General features: G+C 35.9%; 1 protein-coding gene across 12 annotated transcripts in view; it reads left to right on the top strand.

Annotated features, from left to right (window-relative positions):
* PAM (peptidylglycine alpha-amidating monooxygenase) overlaps nt 1-24,305 on the top strand; it is a 281,268-nt gene that overhangs the window by 229,101 nt on the left and 27,862 nt on the right. For all 12 annotated transcript variants that reach the window (XM_008953692.5, XM_034960298.3, XM_034960299.3 and 9 more), the window contains one exon: nt 12,649-12,778. In XM_008953692.5, coding sequence (XP_008951940.2) covers nt 12,649-12,778 — 130 coding nt within the window. The remainder of the gene's footprint in view (nt 1-12,648; nt 12,779-24,305) is intronic.

Below are 24,305 nucleotides of genomic sequence, written 5' to 3' on the forward strand. Positions count from 1 at the left end.
TTTGAAAGGAGACCCATCAAGTAGGAGGTAATAGTCACAGGCTTCCCAACACACACATGCATGTGCACCCACATACACACACACACATACAAAATACAGCTTCCCCAAAAGCAGTTCTGTATGTGGCCAAAATCAAATTTGGAAACTACTTCATGGAGACAGTATAATGTAGAATATTGCAGGTCCAGGTACCCGACTGCCTGGTGGTTTTGAATTCCAGCTATACAGTTTTCTATGTGGTCTCTATGCAAGTATAAAAAAATTCACTGGGCTTTAGTTTTCTCATCTATAAAATGAGATTATAATAGTATACTCCTCGCAGAGTTCAAGTGAGGGTCAAATGATATTATATATGCAAAGTGCTTTGAACAGTGTCAGCATGCAGAAAGCATTTGAAAATGTTATAGTACATTAACAATTGTGACTATTATTGCTACCATTACCGTCATGTTATGTTAGATTGAGATTTTTAAAAATGAAATACCAAAGTATAAATATTGATTATTTGATCTTAAGCAGCATTTGTGAGACAGAGAATTTTCTTGCAGTATGCAGGAAAGCAGCAAAATTTGGCACTCTAAGTTGATAAGTTAAGAAAAAAGTGACTTGGCAGTGTTTTATCACAATGGGAACTTGTGGCTCTTCAAACATCTGATCACATACATTGATCTACCTTGATATTTGCATGTGATATATGACATACAGTGTGAAAATGCTAACCTCAATAAACTAAGAAGCAGATGCACTTCTTTTTAAACTTAGTATAGTTTAGTTTCTATCATTAATAGTTTAGATAGAGATAGCATTAATAGAGTAGAAACAAAATCTTAGGTATCTTTATTCTAGTTGCCCTATGGAAACTAGACTCATTGAACATTTAAAAAGTAGAACTAACTATTCTAGTGGCAGATTTGATTGGACTACCACATACTTGCATGTGGAAGCCTGATTCAGTATGTATTACAAACCTCTGGATGTGAGAAAATACACCTGTATTTGTGTGACAATTCTGATCAGATAAGAGGATTCAGAAGGTGTTCAATTATTCTTATGATACATTTAGTTTTTTCTTCATTTCTATGAACAACTTATACTTAATTTCAGAGTCCATTCTTATATTTCAGCCATAGTCTTACCTCTAGGTTCAAGTCTTGCAGAATTTTCAGGGTAAAATAAACCATTCAGTTGGCTGAATTTTGATCTCTGAGGGGAGGAGAATGGTTAAAAAAAAAAACACCTATACATAGCACTTACTTTGAGCCAAGCTTAGTGTTTTAGATGCATTGATTCATTAGAAAGGAAGAAAGTGATGAAAGGTTAAGTCACGTATCCAAAATTCCACAGCTCAAGAAACCAAGATGCAAAGCCAGGCAAACTTGCTCCCAAGTCTTGCTTCTTAATCACTCTTGTTATTCTGCATCACACACACACACACACACACACACACACACACACACACACACATACATACATACACACAAACACCCTAGATATACAAATAGGAAGATGATTTTTTTCTAGTCATCTGATTATCTCAGGCTACAATTGTAATAACTATAGGTATTATAGGTGTATTGGTCATGGTTTCCTGATTAGTATTCAGCCAGTTTGACCAATATGAAAATCTCATTTGCAATTAAAGAAACTTTAAAAAGGAAAAGAATACTGCTAATGCTTTTGAGCCCCTATTTATATGGTAAATCTCTTCCTCACTTCACTCCCATTAAATGAAGCATTATAATTAATTCTTGTTTTCTTTCTTACTTTGGTATAAATATTTCTACAATAGTTTTAGTTAATTATAGTTATTGCTGGCATTTCTGATGAATAACAATCCCTGACCAAAATAAGACATCCTTTTCTCAAAAGATGAAAATTTACAAGTACAGAAAAAGCAAGCACCATATTTTGTTTTTGTTGACGTCTTCTAGTGATTTTTTTCAGTTCTATTTCTTAAAATTAAATGTGAAGAGCCTTGTTACACTGAAATTAATTCATAGTTCTGGGTTTGAATTTTTTCCTCAACTTTAGGTCTGTTAGTCTTTAGGTAACACAGATAAATGAATGCCCTTTCAAATACTTATTAATAATTTCATGTGAATGCAACAGTGATCACTAATATTAATCTCTTTCTGGAAAAGTATAATTTATTAATCTTTTTCATGATTAATTGATGCAATTTTAATAGCAGTATTTAATTTTTTTCTAAAAGTAGTAATTTCTTTTTCTGAATATATGGCAGGATATGCGGCTGTACATTAACCTTTATTTATAATAAATGTAAGGATGTAAGGATTCTTTATAGAATAATATAATTTATTTATCATAAAAAGTGTTATATGTCATTGGAAAAATATTTTAAGATTTCAGGGGTTCTTTCAACTTTTTAATCATCTTTTAGAAACAAAAACAAATTTGTATCAAAGCTACTAGGATCAATAGGTAATGTATATTTACCTTATTTTTCTAAAAGTATTGTTTCCAGTAATATGTTCTCAACATGTTCTCAACTCCAGATTTTAAAAACAAGCAATCAAGCTTGAAATAATTCTATCATTTGCTATCTGAATTTAGAGCAACTGACAAAGTTGGGAATGACTTGCCCAAGGTCATGGGTAAGAAATTTGTATTTAATTTTTAGGCTAACACTGGAAATCTGTAGCATTAACTAGTCATGTATTGAATCATTTCTTAAATAATAACTAAGAGAAATCTGAACTAGAATTTTTAACTTCTCTATCATCAAAAGTGTTTAAGGTAGAACTCAAATATATTTTATCATATAATTTCTTTAATAAGGATTTTAAATTGTTCTTAATTGGGGATTAGAAAATAATTATCCCTGAAATTGAGGCCTAAAGTCTGGCTCCAGGCTGAAGTTCCTTTCCTGTCAAATGAAGACAGTTATGTGGAATAATTCCGATACAGTTCTAGCATTCTCTGATTCTCATGTCGTGATGAGCAGGAATTGGAACAATAATCAATATTAATTCCACTTACATACACACTAGTCCTAAATCAATGCCTTTATTCTTGATCATTTCATCGTATAGAGTATAGCCTTTAACTACCTGATAATTAAAAATATGGTGACACTGGAAGCAAAAGTATTAATTAACTTAGCTAATATTCACAGAAAAAAACCATGAAGTTTTTCTTTAACTATCCTAGAATTTCTGGTTAATAAAGAGACTCAGATCCTGAAAGTTTTGAACACTTGGCTAAGTAATGTAAGTGTGCAAAGACAATTTAAAATAAAATAACAATAATGTCATATAATTTTTCCAAACATTCAGTACTAAAAGAACCAGGTTGCTCATGGTGTTAGACTTCATACATTTTTTTACACATCATCTTTACTGTTTTGAAAATTCACTAAAGGTGTATATTTTCATAACTATGTTCTAGATATTTACATTAATTTTCCTTCTTGAAAATTTCCAGCCTACAAGGGTTCTAATATGTGAGTGTTTTTGTAATTGGTGAAGATAGGCTCAAAACAACCTATGCGTCCATATTTTTTTGCAGACTTCCAAGCACTTACCAGTTTAAGGGCATATGATAGTTGAGATCATTCATAGCCAGATTAAAGTTCTTTAAACAGTATTTCCAATATTTTATGAAATTCGTATTTGACCCCAAAATAATGCAATTTTTTAGACGTTGCATATTTTCTGTAAGAATAGTAACTCTGCATCTTCATGGGCACTTAGCTCCCAGTACCTAGTTGGTAGGCCACTGAATAGAAAGGTTCCAGAAGCCATTATATGTGTTTATTGTCTTTATTGATAGTAATCAGCCAATTAGCATTTTCATTGAGTATTCTCATAGTATCTTCAGCATTCTGCTATGGGTGAAAAGGTAGTACAGATGAATTATAAGGTTGTAGGGGAGTTTGAATGCTAATTGATACCATAAACAAGTAGAGACTAAAACATAGACTTTAGTTTAATGCATTTATGAGGCCATACAGTAAGTAGGCCAGGCCCTGTGTGACAGTTGGTGACAAAACCATGAATAAGGGATGATCCTTGCCCTTGAAGACTTCTGTCTAGTTGTAGCAGTTCTGAGCTCTGAGAACGTGATGAAAGCAATTAAATATCTGCATTGTCGTGAGCTTTGAGTTCCCCTTGGAGCCCATCTAGAAGTTTCAGGAGTGGTGAATGAGTACCGAATTTTGACAACTACATGAGAGAAGAATGAATGAAGTGCAATCTGAGATTCAAGCAACTTTGAAATCATTTTAAACATTTGGTGGGGTAATGACTTATCCATCTGTTGATTTATCTAGTCATTTCTAAATCGAATGCCTATACTCTGTTTCCAGAGTTCACTTTCAAAAATACAGCATTAATCATGTCACCCCATGTTTTAAATTTCCCATGGACATACACCATCAGAGAGCCTGAAGACAGTTCCTCCCCACCCAGCACTGCCCCTGCCAGTGCCTGCCCACATCATTGAGGCCTGGGGACCAACCCAGCCTGCCAGAGTCCAGACACATTGTCCAGGGATCTGAGGATTCACCCGCCCTGTCTACCACCACTGGTGTCTGTGCACTCCTCCCAGGGGTCTAAGGATGGGTCTGTCAAGCCTGCCATCACCACTGCTGCCAGCACCCACCTGCATGAGCGACATGGGGGCCTGAGGACTGGTCCTTCCAGCCCACTACCACCACTGCTGGTGTCCATGTGTATGACTTGGGGATCCGAGGATAGGTTCAGTGCTGATACTGCCTTTACTAATGCCATGCATGCCACCCCTGGGCCCAAGGACCTAACTGCCCATCCAGCCTACCACTGCCACTGCCAGAACCTGAGTAAGCTGCCTGGACCTGCTACCACTGATACCTGCCTACACCACCTAGGGGCCTAAAGCCTGTCATGCTCAGCTCACTGTTGCCACCAGTGGGGCCCAAGGATCAACCCACCTTGTGTCCTTGTCCTCAGCAAAGCCTCCTTAGCTTCTGCTAAAAACTGCAGCCTAAGCTGCTGAGGAACTCAGAGACACCACTGATGCTGATTATAGCCAAAGAAATCATACAGAGACTACTGTGTCCACTTAGAAGTAAAACCGAACCACCCTATTCAACCAACACTATAGTTCATCTATAAAGAAAAACATTTTTCCTTATGAAACCCAATCTATAAAACTGGAAGAAGCACCTGTTATACCACATATAGAGGTATCAATGTAAGGACACAAGAAACATGAAAAGGAAACATACCTCTAATGGAACACAATAATTCTTCAGCAACAGACTCAACAAAAAAGAAATCTATGAAATTCCTAAAAAAATTCAACATAATGATATTAAAGAAGCTCAGTAAAATAGAAGAGAACACAGATAAACAATACAAAGAATTCAGAAAAACAGTTTATGATCTGAATGAGAAATTTGACAAAGAGATATTATAGAAAAGAGTGAAACAGAAATCCTGGAACTGAAGAATTTAATCAAATGAAATAAAAAATACAGTTGAGAGCTTCAACAATAGACTAGATCAAGCAGAAGGAAGAATTTCTGAATATGAAGACATCTTTTAAAATAACCCAGTAAGGCCAGGCATGGTGGCTTATGCCTGTAATCCCACAGTTTGGGAGGCTGAGGCAGGTAGATTGCTTGAGGCCAGGAGTTTGAGACCAGCTGGCCAACATGGCAAAACCCCATGTCTACTAAAAATAATAAAAATAAAACTAGCCAGACGGGGTGGCGTGTACGTATAATTCCAGCTACTTGGGAGGCTGAGGCATAAGAATCACTTGAACCCAGGAGGTGGAGATTGCAGTGAGCCAAGATAGCACCACTGCACTCCCTCCTGGATGACAGAGTGAGACTGTCCAAAAAAAAAAAAAAAATCCTGAGATTTTAAAAAGAAAAAAATATTTAAAAATGAAGAAAGCCTATGTAATATGATATATAGGACACTGTAAACTGACCAAATATCCTAATTTTTATTGTTCTATATTGTTCTAGAAGGTGTAGAGATGGGCAAAGGCATAGAAAACCTATTTAATGAAATAACAGCTGAAAACTTCCCATTTTGAAAGAGATACAGATATCCAGATGGAGGAATCCCAGTGATCCCCAAATAGCTTCAACGTAAAGGGTCTTCTCCAAGACACATTATATTGGAATTTTCAAAAGTTAAAAACAGAGACTAAATTCTAAAAACATCAAGAGTAAAGCATCAAGTCACATATAAGGAAACCCCCTTCGGACTAACAGCAACTTTCTCAGCTTAAACCTTACAGATCCGGAGACAGTGTAAATTGATACATTCAAAGTGTTAAAAGCAAAAAACAATTCATCCAAGAATACTATTCCCAGCAAAGTTTTCCCAGACAAGCAAAACTTGAGGGAATTCATTAGCATTAGAACATCCCTACAACAAATGCATAAAGAAGTCCAGATTTTACCTCTATAAGCAAAACAACAATATCTACCATCACAAAAACACAAGAATAAAATTCAGTGGCAGAGCAGACACACAAATGAGAAAGAGAAAGGACTCAAGTGTTGCCTCTGCAAAAAAATCAAACCACAATGATAAAAAATAGGAAAGAAAGGAAAAAAAGGCTATACAAAACAACCAGAAAACAATTAACAAAATGACAAAAATAAATCCTCACCTACCGATAATAACCTTGAATATAAATGGATTAAGTTTCTCACTTAAAATATATAGACTGCCTTAATGGAGAGAAAAACATAACCCAACTATTTGCTGCTCGTAAAAACTCACTTCACCTGTAAAGACGCATAAAGACTGAAAGTGAAGGAATAGTAAAATATATTTCATGCAAATGAAAAACAAAAACAAGCACGAGTAGCTATAGTTGTATCAGGTAAAATAGACTTTAAGAACGGTAAAAACAACAACAACAACGAAGATGATCATTATATAATGACAAAGAGATGAATTCAGCAAGAGGATGTACCAGTTCTAAATATATATGCATATGCGTCACTGGTGCACAGAGATATATAAAGGAAATATTATTTGACCTAAAGGGTGAGATAGACTCCAACACAATAATGGTTGGGGACCTCAACCATTGTCAGCATCGGACAATCATGTAGACAGAAAATAAACATTGGATTGAAACTGCGCTTTAGACCAAATTGGCCTAACAGACATTTACAGAACATTTTATCTAACAGCTGGAGAATGCGCATTCTTTTTATCAGCACATGTAACATTCTCCAGGATAGACCATGTGTTAGGCCATAAAACAAGTCTCAACAAAATTTTAAAAATAGAAATTATATCAAGTATCTTCTTAGACCACAAAGGAAAAAACTAGAATTCAATAACAAAAACAACTTTGGAAGCTGTACAAATACATGGAAAGTAAACAAAATGCTCATGACCAACTATTGGGTCAGTGAAGAAATTATGAAGGAAATAAAAAAAAAATTGAAACAAATGAAAATGGAAACACAATGTACCAAGACCTATGGAATATAGCAAAAGCAGTGCTAAGAGGGGAGTTTGTAACAGTAAATACCTACATCAAAGAGTAGAAGGATGTCAAATAAGCAACTTAACAATGCACTTCAAAGAACTAGGAAGCAGAACAAACCAAACCCAAAATTAGTAAAAGGAAAGAAAAAGAGCAGAACTAAATGAAATAGAGACTAAAAAAATACAAAGGTTAATGAAAAAAAAGTTGGCTTTTTGAAAGATAAGCAAAATGAGTAAACTGCTAGCTACACTAACCAAGAAAAAGAGGGAAGATTCAAATAAATAAAATCAGAAATGAAAAAGATGACATAGCAACAAATACCACAGAAATATAAAGAATCATTAGAGATATACTGATTTCTGTATGAAAACTGTATTAGCATACAGTTTTCAACAATTGTATGCTAATAAATTAGAAAACCTAGAGGAAATGAATAAATTCCTGGATGCATATAACCTACCAAGCTTGAACTGGAAAGAAATAGAAAACCCGAACACACCAATAACAGGTAATGAGATTGAATCAGTAATAAAAAAAAATCTCCCATCAAAGAAAAGCCCAGGACCAGATGGTACTGCTGAATTCTACCAAAATTATAAAGAACTAATAACAATTTTTTCAAACTATTCCAAAATATGGAAGAAGAGGGAATTCTTCTTAATTTATTCTATGAAACCAGCATTATCTTGATTTCAAAACCAGATAAGGATACAGTGAAAAAAGAAAAGAGCAAGCCAGTATCTCTGATGAACATAAATGCAAAATCCTCAACACAGTACTATCAAACCAACTTCAGAAACACATCAAAGAGATAATGCATCATGAGCAAGTGAAATTTATTGCTGGGATATAAGGATGGTTCAACATCAAAAAATGTGGTACAGCACATCAACAGAATGAAGGACAAAAACCATATGATCATATCAATAGATGCAGAAAAAGCATTTGCTAAAATTCTATTTTTCTTCATGACAAAAACTCTCAATAAATTAGGCCTAGAAGGAATATACTTCTACATAATAAAGTCCCCGTAGAGCAAACCCATGGCTGACATCATACTGAATGGAGAAAAGAGGAAAGCCTTTCCTTTAAGAAGTGGAATAAGACAAAGGATGGCCACTTTGACCATTCTTATTCCACATAGTACTAGAAGTTCTAACCAAAGCAGTCAGGCAAGAACAAGAAATAAAAGGCACCCAAATCAGAAAAGAGGAAGTCAGATTAGTCCCTCTTTGTAGATGACGTGATCTTATATAGAGAAAAACCTTAAGACTTCTCCAAGAAAAGTCTTAGAACTTATAAAGTAATTCAGTAAAGTTTCAAGACACAAAATCTCAACATGTGAAAATCAGTAGCATTTTTATACACCAATAATGAACTAGCTGAAAAAGAAATCAAGAAAGCAGTCCTATTTACAATAGCTTAAAAAAATACTGATTAATAAATTTAACCAAGGAGATGAAAGATCTCTTCAGGAACTACAAAACACTGATGAAAGAAATTGAAAATGACACCAAAAAAATGGAAAAATATTTCCTGCTCATGGACTGAAAAAAATCATATTGTTAAAATGACAATACTACCTGATATGGTTTGGCTGTGTACCCACCCAAATCTCATCTTGAATTGTAGCTCCCACAATTCCCATGTGTCATGGGAGGGACCCAGTGGGACGTAATTGAATCATGGGGTCAGTTTCCCCCATACTGTTCTCGTGGTAGTGAATAAGTCTCACGAGATCTGATGGTTTTATAAGGGGAAACCCCTTTTGCTTGGCTTGCATTCTCTCTTGTCTGCCAGCATATAAGACATGCCTTTCACCTTCCACCATGATTGTGAGGCCTCCCCAGCCATGTGGAACTGTAAGTCCATTAAACCTCTTTTTCTTTATAAATTACCAGTCTCAGGTATGTCTTTATCAGCAGTGTGAAAACAGATTAATACAATCTACAGATTTAATGCAATCATTATACCAATGACATTTTTCACAAAGGAAAGGAAGTCAATCAAAGGGATAACTGTACCCCCATGTTTACTGCAATACTATTTACAGTAGCCAAGATATGGAATCAACCTAAGAATATATCAGCAGATGAATGGATAGAAAGAAGGTGGTGTATGTACACAATGGAATACTATTCAGCCATAAAAGAATGGAATCCTGTCATTTGCAGCAACATGTGTGAAACTGGAAGTCATTATATTAAGTGAAATAAGCCAAAAATAGATAAATACCATATTCATACTCATATGTGGAAGCTTAAAAAGTTGATCTCATGGAGGTAGAGAATAGAATGATAGTTACCAGAGCCTGGGAAAGATTCAGGGGAATGGAGACAAGTTGGTTAATGGGTACCAACATGTAGAGAGATGAAATAACTTTTAGTGTTTGATAGCACAGCAGGGTAAATATAGTTAACAACAATATATTGTCTATTTCAAAATAGCTAGAAGAGAAGATATGAAATGTTTCCAGTGCAAAGAAATGATAAGTGTTCAAGGTGATGTATATTCTAAATACCTTGATTTGATCATGCTTGTATCAAAATATCACATGTACCCTATAAATATGTACAATTATTTCATACCAATAAAACATGTTTCTAAACCTTCAGTGGCTCCCAATTGCCGGTAGCAGCCATTTGCAATTGTTCTCCCTTTTGTGACAAGCAAGGGTGATAGATGATAGATACTGTTCATCTGAGCAGCTCCATTCACATCCACTTCTATGCTTAGGATTATTGGCAAATTCAGGCATACCAGCTGTCATTCTGCCCACCTTCTCTCCAAAAGGCATATCACAATACACATGAGTGACAATGACATTTTCATATGCTCTAAAATATTTCTAAAGCAAATTATTCCCTCTGTGCTTTACTGCTGCTAATAAAGTACTTGTAATGTGCCTCAAAATTTTCAGTAGAAGTCAAGACACCACAGCTACACACTATATGATCATTGTTAAATCCAGCCTCCTTTATGTGGTATCAGTACATTTTCCAGTCTAAATCAGAAATCAGGGTCAGCTAATCCAGTCCCCAGCCCCCCATTCCACCTGACATACACACGTATCCTTTCCTGATTATTTTACAAAATCTTACAACACATTCTGCAATTATAAACATCCTCACTTTTATTCTTTTTGACCAAAATATTCTCTGCCCACTTCTACACTTAATGAATTCCACCTTACCTTTAAGTGCATACACCAACGTTTGCTCCCGTGGGAAACCTTTTAAGTAGACCTTAATCCTACCCTATCCCAGCCCTAGCCTTGGGAAGGATTCTCGGCCCTCTCCTATATTCCTGTACTACTTTGTGTCATAAGTATTGGGTTCCTGGGTTTTAAAAACATTTTATTCTGTCATATTCCTATCATATTATAGCCCTATTATATCCTTTTATTTACTAAGGCCAAAAACCACGTTTTATTCCTTTGCGTTCCCAGATTCTACCATAGTACCTTACATAGAAAATACGCTTAGGGAATAGTTGTTGAAGATGCTTCAGAAAAAAAAGAAGGAAAGGAAAGGGAAAGGGAGGAAAGGAAGGGAAAGGGAAAAGAAAGAAGGAAAGAAAGAGAAAGAGAAAGAAAGAAAAGAAAGAAAAAAGGGAAGGAAGGAAAGATGATGCTTCAGCAAAGGTTGAACTAATCTGGGCATCCTATTGTGCTATGTTTTGTTAATTTTTATTTAAAAAATGTACAAAGTTTAAAATATTTTGGGTGAAAAGGTACTTTTTCTTTTCTGTAGTTGACAGAATTATTTTGAAGTGCTTGTTCTCACACAAGCATCCTTTCAAGTTTTCATAGCTGATCATATAAGCTTTGAGCTTCTCTTTCTCCCCCCAGTCTTTAATGTCCGTCTTTGAGGATTTCACTGCATGTTGCCACATCCTTCAGAGTGGCAAGGAGGAATGAGACTCAAATTGCTGCTTTTCTCCTCAGAATCTTTGTTGAAGAATTTGGGAGGGACAGAAATATCAACGCTGATACAATAGCTTTCATAGTCATCTTCATAACTGTATATCCTCAATTAGTATAGATATATGCATTGTACCCCTTTATCCGTGAGCGTGTTTATAAAAGGGATTAACACAAATGAGGCTGGCTGTGGTGGCTCACACCTATAATCCCCACACTTTGGGAGGCTGAGGCAGGAGGATCACTTGAGCCCAGGAATTGGAGACCATCCTGGGCAACACAGTGAGATGCCATCTCTCGAATAAATTTTTTTTCAATTAACTGGGCATAGTAGTGCACACCTATTGTCCCAGCTACTCAGGAGACCGAGGTGGGAGGATTGCTTGAGCTCAGCAGGTTGAGGCTTCAGTGAGCTGTGACTGTACCACTGCATTCCAGCCTGGGTGACAGAGTGAGACCCTGTCTCAAAACACCCACACATGCAAACCCAGATATTCTCTGAAGATATATTCTGATCAGAAATCAGAGTAATTTGGAAATCATTCAGTCACAGAGTTTCTGTCATTTTTTTCTTCTCTCATTTTAGGAAACCAAATATGAACAGTGAAAGAGAGAGTCCTATTCTTATAAGGTCACTGAAATTAGGAGAATGAGACTGATATCTTAGTTCTGTGTAACAAGGAATAATCAATGAGTGGTTTATTATGGGGGCTATTTTATACTGAATATCCAGAATTTACTCAGGAGATGATAGATTAGATAGATAGATAGATAGATAGATAGATAGATAGATAGATAGATAGATAGATAGATAGATGAGGGAAAAGGACAGAGGAACACAGAGTGCCAGGCTTATTGCCCATTCTTCCTATTTATTTAAAACATTTAAAAGCTTTGTATTAAAATGCCATGTATGTTGTCATATTTTCCAAAGAGAGTAAAGTAAGAATCTTGTTGAGAAGAAGGCCGTCTCAAATTTACCCTTTAATGACTTGGGTTAGCTGGCTTTACAGGCATCTTATCAAAAGGAGAAGAAAACAGTCCTAATGCAAGTTCCCAGTCACTTCATTTCATCACTCAGAAAGCTACTTGGAATATGCATGTGGTATAATTTATGTAGAGCACGGCTTGATTGTCTTTTTTTATTTCTTTGCATCTAGTGATGTTATTGCATGAGCTTCTTGTAACTATTGTGAATCCTCATGAGGCAATTCGACCTTTCCCTTTTACACTAAATGTGTGGATATATCTTTTAGATTTCCACATGGAAGAGGCACTGGATTGGCCTGGAGTATACTTGTTACCAGGCCAGGTTTCTGGGGTGGCTCTAGACCCTAAGAATAACCTGGTGATTTTCCACAGAGGTGACCATGTCTGGGATGGAAAGTAAGTAATATTTTTTCTTCAATAAGCAAATGAAAATAAAAATAGTGTACATAATTTTTTCACTAAGCTAAGAATAATGGTGAGAGAACTATGAAGGTTTTTTAGAATTTGACTTTTATGAGCAAAATGTATTTGTCCTTTTAATGTCTGACTGTAGTAAGTAGCAGAGAGGAAGTCTTGTGTGCTTTAAAACAAAGTAGTTTCATGAAATAGTTTATGGAAAGAAGACAGTAACAATCTGTGATTCTACCCACTTACCATTTTGCTCCCTCCTGTTATCTATCTATAACATTAAAGATAGTTAAGCCAGTACCTTAGTGAAAATGTTCAAGACTTCAAGGAGAGTGCTTATGAAAAGTGATCAACTAAGAAAGGTTGCTGGTTGACTATAACAACGCACTTTTGTTATTTTCACATCCTGGGTGCAGAACTATGCCAAGACCATTGTCCTGGACAGTGTGGTTGGGGCAGTTTGGCCACTACATGTGAAGAAATAGTAACTTGGCCTTAAGGTTTTAATATAGACTAATTTTATTACTCAGATTTGCTCTTTTCATGAGCATCAAAGGCTTAAGAATAACTCTAGGACTGTCTATTACTCCTGCTTTATCCTCTGGATTTTCCTTTTCTACCTCCTTAGAGGGATTTTTAGTAAAAACATAGAACAGTTATTGAGTGTTTCCTCTGAGTTACCATCATTATTCAGGTTTTACAGATGCAGAAACCAAGAGAAGTTAAGTATTGTGCCCAAATTAGCAAGTGGCAAAGCTAGGCTTCAGTTGCTTCCCATCTAACTCCAGAGTTGGCCCACGTAGCCACTTTATGATACTGCTTTTAATGGAATTGTAAGCATGTTCATGATTGTATTTTTAAAAGCTTGCCCCACAATTTAGCTAAACAATTTTTAAAAGCTAAACCCCACAATTTAGCAGCTTATTTTAATTCTTTTAAGTAATGAATAGCCATTATTCATTTATTTCAATACAAATTTACATAGGGAGATAAATTTTAAGATTTTTTATCAATTACATCTAATATATCTTCTCTTTTCATACATATAACTATGGGTCTCATTTGGAAAATCGAGGATCTACATGTATAATTCAATTGGTTTTCTCCAGTTTCAGAGATGTTGATTAAATTTATGTTAAACCTGGTTCTGTCACGTATGCATATGTCTAATGTCTAATATTCTTTGTGCAGTCGAAGATGAAATTCAATCAACATTTCAGAATACATTGGTAGCATTGTTACTGTTTAATTGTCCTTTCCAGTTGTCATACTTGAAAATGGAATCTGAAAAAGATCACTTCAGAGTTCAAAGTAAATAATCAAACTCAACATTCTCATTCATACGTCTCTGTTACATCATCTTAGTCATTATTGAACATCTAATAGTATTTTAACAAGTGCTTTTAAAAGCAAACTATTACTATTCATAGTAGCATATTCTTCATTTTAATGAATATTGCTGCATTTTCTGCATGGATTTCTAGCCACATTTTACCAGAGGAGAAAATTACAGCATCATTTTCTCCCATTGATACTGTTTCAGCTGACTAAAGCTAAATTGGACAAAGGCCAATTTTTCATTTTAATGTGATATTCATTTCCAAGTAAACAGCAGAGACTGGAATAGTTTAATAGAAAAAGGGATCTGTGAAGTCCAGTTTAGGGTGGAAGATGAAGTAAGACTATGAAACAGGAACCACCTAAGAGCATTTTCTGTGGCTTATCTGGCTGTGCTAGCATCTAGGTAACCAGGATCCTGTGGAAATAGATTCTGGTTTCATTGGCAAAGCCCCAGAGTATTTGCCCTGATAAATGACATCTACAAAGGGGTGCAGTTGAACATGCAAGATGTCTTCAGAGGAAACTGCTGATTTTACTCACTAAATCTCTGTTTCTTTGCTCTTCTTCATCTTTGTCTTTCAGATGTAAAACTATTTTTTTTTCTCTCTTTCCTTCTCCCTTCCTGGTATTGCCTGTTGCCCTTAGCAGACTTTGCAATCCATGGTTGTAAAGAAATTCTTTTCTGGCACTCAGCTCTCTGAGTAGAATTAGAAGTAGATTACTCTGTTAGTTATTTTTTAGGAAAATAAATTTGGATTAGTTCAAAGAACAAATTAGATTCAGGCTCCATTCTTTGAATGGTAATGCATGGCCATCATTCCTAAGTCACATTCTATAAATTGGATGAAGTATTTCGGGGTTTTTTTGTCCTTCATTAAAAATCCAAGGATTATACGAAGAAAAAGTACCTTACTGTGGAATTTATGATTGTCCTTCATTAAAAATCCAAGGATTATACAAAGAAAAAGTACCTTCCTGTGGAATTTATGATGTACAGGTGAGGGACAATACAAATTATAAATTAGTTGGAAACTTCATTCTTCTTGTTACTACTGTTGGATAGTGACAAATCCTGTATTAATTTTCCTTGAAATCTTTCCCATTCTGATATTTCTGAGGTTCACAGAATTGTAGGTTCTATAAGACCAGGGCATATTCTAAATCAAATTGAAGCACATTATATCCCATAGTTCATAAGATGTGATCATTCTTTAAATATCAGACAGTACTTGGAGTTAATAATAATTCCTAATTAATACTCAGTACCCAAAGCTTCTTTAATATCATTGCATCAGCTGTCTTTATAAGTGCCATTATTCTTCATTCCCACCTGGTAACCCTGATCAGCCCTTATTCTTTGACTTAAACACACTAAATATACATGGCAACCAAAATTATAATGATGATAAACCTCTGACCTGAAAGATGATAGTCACTCCCTTTCTCAATATGATTTCCATTTTTCTCCCTTACTTCAATATCGCTTCTCTTCTAGCTGAAATAAGAAATGCCTATTGCCAGCAGGGTGTAATGAAACTTTAAAGAGTCTCTTGTCTGCCCTGGTGTTAGGGCAGCATGGCAGCTAGAGCTCTTTAAAGTTTAAATGCTTCCCAGCAGGAACTGGGTAGCTTTTGCCTCAGTAATAACTGTTCCTGAGTTTCTGTCTTAAAATCGCCACCCCACTCAAAGTGTTTCTTGGCCTTTCTTTCATGTACCTGAGCTATGGTTGGGGTGTACTATGCAGAACTCACATCGTATACCCACTTAACTTAACTATGGGTCTTGCCCCTAACTTATAGATGTTAGAAGTTGTATTTCTTATTTCATTTATCATTTCTTCTCATGGAGTTGGAAGGGATCTTGGAATTAGTATAACTTCAGATTCTTTCTGTTACAAATAAGAGAGAAAACTCAATACAAACTAACTTAGGAAAAGATAAAATCAGTTTGTATAAGTGAAAACTTCAAGGAATATAGTAGCCCAATTACATCATCAGGATCTGTTTTACAGCTCATTTTTCTGTGGGGTGGCTCCATTTCCAGTCCTTGATTCATTCTGTTGCTCCTCTCCATTTGCAGGTTCAATTCACATTGTCATCCTAATGTCACAGAAGAGATAGTCTATATGCCTGATAAGTCAACATAAACTCACTAAAATTAGTCTTTATAGCATTCCTTGGTCTGACCTAGATCATGTCTCATTGCACATTAAACCAGTTATTTTGGGCAGAGGAATAAAATTGAGTCTGTGGCTTAGCCTGTGTCTTTTGTTCTGCTCATGAAATGTGGGAGTAGAGTCAACATTATCTGAAGCAATGGGCTGACAGTGGAGCTCAAAATGTTGGGTCAACTAGAAAAAGGTAAGGTTTCATTATCACAAAATGCAACAATAAACATGTACTCCCAAAACAGCAAGTGTCCATCAGAGAGCTTATCTCCAGCCTCCCACCTAATGTATACATCTCTTCTACAGCAACTTCAACCATCATCCAGTGTTTGAATTTTTTCAATGCTAAGAAATTCCCTAGATATGAGACATGCTTTCCAATTATGGGACCCATCTAGATGTTATAAAATTCTTCATTATTTTACCTAAATCTGAGTCCTGTAACTTCACCTTTTAGTAATACAGGATTAATTTATTCCCATTTATCCATGTCAATTATTTGCATATTTGAAGAAAGCCTTATCTTTTGCAAACTGAATATTCTCCAAGCTCTCAAGCAATCTTATGCTGACATGATTTATTTCAACTGAAGGAATTTTGGTCTCTCTCCCCTTTAAAGTGTTTCACCTAGAAGTGGTCACAGTACCTCACATATTATTTGATCAGTGTTACAATTAGTTCCCTTGATGTGTATTCTACACATCTGTTAGTATAAGAGAATTGTATTCCCTTTTTTTAGCAGTTACATCACTGTGTTGCCTTATGTAGAATTTGTAATCTATGAAAATCTCCAAATATATGTCAAACTTGTGCTGATATTTTTACTGGAAGTTTATGCTTATGCAGTGTTTTAAAAATATTGAATTCAGGGCTTTATTCCAATTATGTTCCACTTTATTACATTTAGCATTGTTTCAATTTACAGACATTATTTTAATCTTAATTAGCCAGAGACTTTGTGTTAGTTCTCCCAGCTTTGTATTAGGTCTCTTTGATAAGCATGCCTTTTATATCTTCATAGATGATGTTTATAAAATTTGAATAGCTGAATGGTTGGTTTTGCAAGTTTCGTTTGTAGAGAACTCATAGTCTTCTAGGAATCTTCTTCCCTCCTCCCCCCAGATAGCTCACAAACCATCTCTTTATCAATACTTTATGGACTTTTGCCAAGATCTATTGTTTTAGAAATCTGTCTGCTTCCTAACTTGTAGAAAAATCAGTTCAAGATTTGCTTCGCTAGTTTTCTGGAGCCTCAGTTAAGATATCTGCCTGGGTTATGCTTCAACTTCTGCGATTTCTTTCCTACCTTAGGGTTTAACTGGCCCTGGAGAACAGAACTCAAAAGTGTCTGTTACCTTTGTACCATCATGTCTGAGGGAAAACTATAAGGGGTTCTACAAAAAAGAATGTTTCAGTGTTCTTTCTCATATCGCAATTTCACACTTTACCGGAGCCTTTTTCTTCCAGTTTTATGCTATTTTCTCTAGTTCTTCTTGGTTATATGACTGTTCTTCCATCTCTTCTACAGTACACATTGAATTTGATAACTGGTGGGAGATTTACCAATTCAGTCAGGTCAATCCTAGTAAGAGAAAATCACATTTTTTTGAAGATAGGAGGCCTGGATTTGAATCTTGGTTACCATTTCCTGTTTTTGAGACTTGCATCAAGACATTTGAACTCCCTGATTCTCAGTTGCTTGCCTAAAAAGTGAGGGCTTTAATAATTATCTCATACTGTTAAGTAACAAAATGCACCTTGTTAAGTCACTTGTCCCCAGTGGCCTTATTGACTGAATAGAATCCAGAGCCTGGATGTATGATACCTAGTTCTTTTTTCTCTTCATATCTATTTGTGGTATTTATAGTTCTAGGCCCAAAATGGCACTAAATAGTCATACTGAATTTTTTTTTGTCTGCCCATCTCTTTTCCTGCCTCACAGGGACTTTTTACAATGTGTCTATTTTCAGAAGTAAGTGTTTTTAACATAATATTAAGTTTTATTCCATCGAGAGTCTCTGGCCTTTGTATGTCTTTGCTTTTCTAACATTGAGGTTACATTTTCACTTATATTCTTGCATGAAAACCTACAGTTATTTCTCTAGCTTCTTAATTTATATAATTATATTATATTTCATATCTTCCTTCAGTTGCTATTATTTAATTTGAATTCCCTTAATTTTGATTCATGGCATAGAATTTTATTTTCTCCTTACTCTAGCTCTTTTGTGTGTGTGAATATAGCAAAGCATTTCTTCCCAGCCTTATCTAAACTGTTTGATTAGCTGCTAATGTGAAAAATCATTAATGGAGAATTCAAACTGCTAAAATAAAGAACTGATGAATTCCAGCCCATAGGCCACAGTTCAGTCTTTTCAACTGAGTGCTTTTCCAGAGAAACAAAGAAAAATCAAAAGTGCTCCAGGCACTGTGTGAAATGTTCAGGGTATTATTATAGCCTGTAAAAAGTTAAATGTAGTTGAAATAAAGACCTCTCTGCAGCAAATAATGTGGAGTAGCTGCTTTAGAACACTAAATAAGCAGTTTGCTATAGCAACGGTGTATCCAGCTCTATAATCTGACAGCCATTTGTGAACTGTTCAAGGGTTACCTTTCTTTGAATTACAAGAGTTTATAAACTACTTACTTAGCAAATTTAACATGTGTGTTTGGAGGGGGACTGTGATTTTCTCATTTGAGAAAAGATGTCAATTTATTTTATTATTTGCCCCATGTAACCGTCAGGGACCAGCTGTTAGTTCCGTGAAGCTCCAGCCATCCCAAGTGAAAGGATTAGGACTGGTCAACCAATCATCTGAGTAAATGAATGTCCCTTGATGCTGCCAGTTTAAACATATAGACGTCTGTTAAAAAACATCACAATGATTTTAAATGAACTGGTCAGGCCTATTATGTAGTGATTAATTCCTTTAAAGCTACATTCTTCCTAAGAATTCTGGGTTTTTCTTATTTGTTATTTACATTATGGAAGTAAATTACTACATTTAAATGAGCTGTATATATAAGTAGAGTGTTTTATCTTTGGATTTTGTTATGTTTTGTTAGCTTTGTGTCATTTTTTACTTTGTTTTTGAGGGGTGGTAGTTAAATGAACAGATTCTCTAATCAGTAAATTCTAGAATTTGTGTTATCACTGATATTCTTAACAGTGAAAGTATAGTAATAATATGAATAATAATCATAAAGCTATGGAAAAGTAGCTAGTCTTAAGCAAACATAAAATGCCCTTTATACATATAGATGACATGAGTGTAATTTGTGATAGCAAATGAAACCTAAAAAGACCCAGATAATTAGTTGTTACATTGTAACAAGATACTGGGAAAGATATCTTGATATGTTGCAAGACAATTTTTTTTAAGGATCCAACTTTTAATTGTAAATATCTGAACTTTGGGAGGTGGAGTTGGGAGAATTGCTTGAGCCCAGAAGTTCAAGATCAGCCTGGTCAATATAGGGAGACCCCCATCTCAACAAAAAATAAATTATCTAGGCATGGTGGTGGTGTGCACCTGTGGTCCCAGCTACACTCATGAGGCTGAGATGGGAGGATCACATGAGTCTGGTAGGTTGAGGCTCCCATGAGCCGTGAGCATGCCACTGCACTCCAACCTGAGCAACAGAGACCCTGTCTCAAAAAAAAAAATATTACTCTGATTTACTTACTCTGTCTTGTTTTGTTTGTTCCTTATTTTTCTTCCCATTCCTTCATTTGCTATTTTTCTTCTCATTCCTTCATTTGCTATGTCAAAATTTTCTATTACAACACCAAAAAGTGGATAATGAAATAGAATTAGATGATCCTCAAATTAGTTAATTTTACTATTTGCTGCCACCACTGGAAACTTGAAAGTTCTATATTATGAATATAAATGCCCATACACAAACAGTGTTTGTGGCAGCACAATATCAATTACTTGATACATTTTTTTCTACATTTGTGTGCAGTGCAGAACAATGCCATTGATAGAGGATGTTTTTCACTTACCTACTTATCAACTGCAACATTTCCATTTGACCTGACTGGCACAAGGACTGTGGGTCTGTTATTTATATTTACTCCTTAATGCAACTTGTTTTCTTGGAAGCCAAGCCCAGCATTTCAGGTCTGTGACTCTGAGACTCTGATCTTACATGGCTGTCAGTGAGTAATTTAACCTATAGTTTACACTTTGAAATATTTGAGCGTCTAGAGAAATAATCTGGACCTATAAGAAATGCTTTAAGTTACAGAAGTTCAGTGTATTCTCCTGGAGAGGGAGGGAAACCTTTTTACTTTCTCCTCATCAATAAATTGTAGGAGTGCTATTTCCTAAAATAATATGACCAGAGATTTAGGAATGATGGTGAATATTTACATGAATGACAAGACAGATCAAAGGGGCAGTTATCTTACAGAAATACTGCATCCCATTCTTGGAGAAACCATGGGGGCAAGTAAATATATCAGGTTTCCCTAATGGTTTGTCATTCTGCAGAGAGGGGAAGATGTGGAATTATGTATGCTGAGGTCTAATACAAGGATATATAATAGGCATTTGGACTGCCACTATTATTAGCTGTCAGTGGTGAGTCAGAATTCACAATCTACATATAAAGTAGATAGCACTTGGCAAGAATTATGAATTGGAATTATGAATCAGTAACTTTTCATATTCCACAGGTCGGGATGGGGTAGAAAAGTAATGTACTAGTATATTCCAAGGAAATAAACTAAGAATAAATGAAAATATTAGATATAGTTTTATTATATGTAGTGATGTTATATATAGTTTTGCAAAATGGAGAAACTGGGTAAAGTGCACACAGAATTGTTTTTATTTCTTACAACTGAATATGCATCTACAATTATCTTAACTAAAATTTCCATTAAAAAAAGAGGGGGAAAGGTTTTAACTCTTAATAGCAGAAGCATAATTTTCACATTATTTAGATTGCCATTGTGCCTTTACAAAGAACTAAAATGTTTCTGGATAATGAGGAATGTGAGACTTAAACCTTGCATTAGTTCCTTCTCATGCTGCTAATAAAGACATACTTGAGACTGCGTAATTTATAAAGGAAAGAGGTTTAATTGACTCAGTTCAGCATGGCTGGTGAAGCCTCAGGAAACTTACAATCAGGTAGAAGGGGAAGCAAACACGTCCTTCACATGATGGCAGGAAGAAGTGCTGAGCAGAAGTGGGAAAAGCCCTTTATAAAACCACCAGATCGCATAAGAACCTGCTGACTATCAGAAAACAGCAGCATGGGGTAACCACCCCCATGATTCAATTACTTTCTACCAGGTCCCTCCCAAATGGGAGAATTCAGCCAAAATGAAGAGGCTACAGGCCCCATCCAAGTCCAAAATCCAGTGGGGCAGTCAAATCTTAGAGCTCCAAAATGATATCCTTTGACTGCATGTCTCACATCCAGGTCACACTGATGCAAGAGGTGGGCTCCCACAGCCTTGGGCAGCTCCATCCCTGTGGCTGAGCAGTGTACAGACCTCCTCTCAGCTGCTTTCACAGTTGGCATTGAGTGTCTGTTGCCTTTCCAGGCACATGGTGCAAGCCGTGGGTGGATCTAACATTCCAAGGTCTGGAGAATGGTGGCCCTCTTCTCACAGCTCCACTAGGCAGTGCACCAGTGGAGACTCTTTGTGGGGGCTCTCACCCCACATTTCACTTTCATACTGCCCTAGCAGAGGTTCTTAGTGAGGGTTCCTCCCCTGCAGAAAACTTCTTCCTGGACCTCCAGGCATTTCCACACATCTTCTGAAATCTAGGCAGAGGTTCCCAAACCTCAGTTCTTGACTTCTGTGCACCCACAGGCTCAACACCAAATGGAAGCTGCCAAGGCTTGGGGCTTGCACCCTCTGAAGCCAAGGCCCAAGCTATACCTTGGCCTCTTTTAGCCACAGCTAGGACACAAGGCACCAAGTCCTGAGGCTGCACAGAGCAGCAAGGCCCTAGGCCTAGCCAAACCATTTTTTCCTCCCGGGCCACTGGGTCTGTGATGGAAGGGGCTGCTGTGAAGACCTCTCATATGCCCTGGAGACATTTTCCCTATTGTTTTGACAAGTAACTTTTGGCTCCTCGTTACTTATGCAAATTTCTGCAGCTGGCTTGAATATCTCCTCAGAAAATGGGTTTTTCTTTTCTATCACATCATCAGGCTGCAAATTTTCCAAACCTTTATGCTCTGCTTCCCTTTTAAACATACGTTCCAATTCAAACCATATCTTTGTGAATTAATAAAACTGAATGCTCTTATGAGCACTCAAGTTACACCTTGAATGCTTTGCTGCTTAGACATTTCTTCCACCAGATCATCTTCCACCTAAATCATCTCTCTTCAGTTCAAAGTTCCACAGATCTCTAGGGCAGGGGCAAAATGCCAACAGTCTGTTTGCTAAAACATAGCAAGACCTTTATTCCAATTCCCAGCAAGCTTATCATCTCCATCTGAGACCATGCCAGCCTGGACTTCATTGTTCATATCACTATCAGCATTTTCGTCAAAGCCATTCAACAAGGCTCTAGAAAGTTACAAACTTTCCGACATCTTCCTGTCTTCTTCTGAGCCCTCCAAATTGTTCTAACTTCTGCCTATTACCCAGTTCCAAAGTCACTTCCACATTTTTGTGTATCTTTATGGCAGCACCCTATTTCTGGTACCAATTTCCTGTATTAGTTCCTTCTCACACTGCTAATAAAGACATACCCAAGATTGGGTAATTTATAAAGGAAAGAAGTTTAATTGACTTACGGTTCAGCATGGCTGGAGGAGCCTCAGGAAACTTACAATCAGGCAGATAGCTTCAGAAGGGGAAGCAAACACGTCCTTCTTCACATGATGGCAAGAAGGAGAAGTGCCAAGCAAAAGGGGGAAAAGCTCCTTATAAAACTATCAGATCTCATGAGAACTCACTATCATGAGAACAGCAGAAAGGGGGTAACCACTCCATGATTCAATTACTTTCCACCAAGTCCCTCCCATGACACGTGGGGATTATGGAAACTACAATTCAAGATAAGACTTGAATTTATGGAACTTATGTAAAGTCTCAGTACTCTACATAAATAGGAGAACAAAAAAAATTCTTAAATTATATTCTTTGGCCATTAAAAAATACACCACACAATTTGGGTGAGGACACAGCCAAACCATATCAAACCTTAAAAAGAGATAGTGAATGAAGAAACTTTAACCTATTACATATGAATGTGAAGGTTACAATATACTGAGTCTCAGATGTGCTGAACTTGTTAGTCATTATTATAGTCACCTTGGAAAAATAAAAGATTATTAATGGTTGAATCCAGTACCTATGTTTTTCAGAGGAATAGTTATGATGTTTTTAGTAAATAAATTCATATTGAAAATAGACTTTCAGATATAGGATAAATTATTTGGTGTTTCATACTAGCAAGAGTGACTTCATATTTTCCCTTTACCATTTTCCCATAATTTAATAATACTATGAGTATTCTTACATTGGTTCCTATCTAATAAAATTTCACATTTCAGTTGATAATGACCCCATAAATATCTTATGAAGTCTGTTTTGTTAATGATGATACTTCCATTTCATAAATTTATTTTTTTTCTAGATACCACTGTGTGGTTTTTAACTGCATATAATAGCATATATAAAGAGTATTACTGAAGTTTTAGATTGACAAAGCTGAATCAATATTTTGTGTTCAATTGAATGCATCATTAATAAGAACTACTTCAGGGACTTATTGTTGTCTTTCAGGAAAACTATACCCAAAAGACTGTAACAGTCAAGTAGCTCAGATAATTGTGTGGTGTATTTTTTAATGGCCAAAGAATATAATTTAAGAATTTTTTTTGTTCTCCTATTTATGTAGAGTACTGAGACTCTACATAAGTTCCATAAATATGGCAGCCAACTGATCAATGGATTCATGACAGATCCAAGCAGTCTGTTACCTTCCCAAATTGCAAATATATAATAGCAAATATTTAATGTTA

This window comes from Pan paniscus, chromosome 4 (assembly GCF_029289425.2).
Source record: "Pan paniscus chromosome 4, NHGRI_mPanPan1-v2.0_pri, whole genome shotgun sequence".
In the NCBI taxonomy this organism is placed as follows: domain Eukaryota; kingdom Metazoa; phylum Chordata; class Mammalia; order Primates; family Hominidae; genus Pan; species Pan paniscus.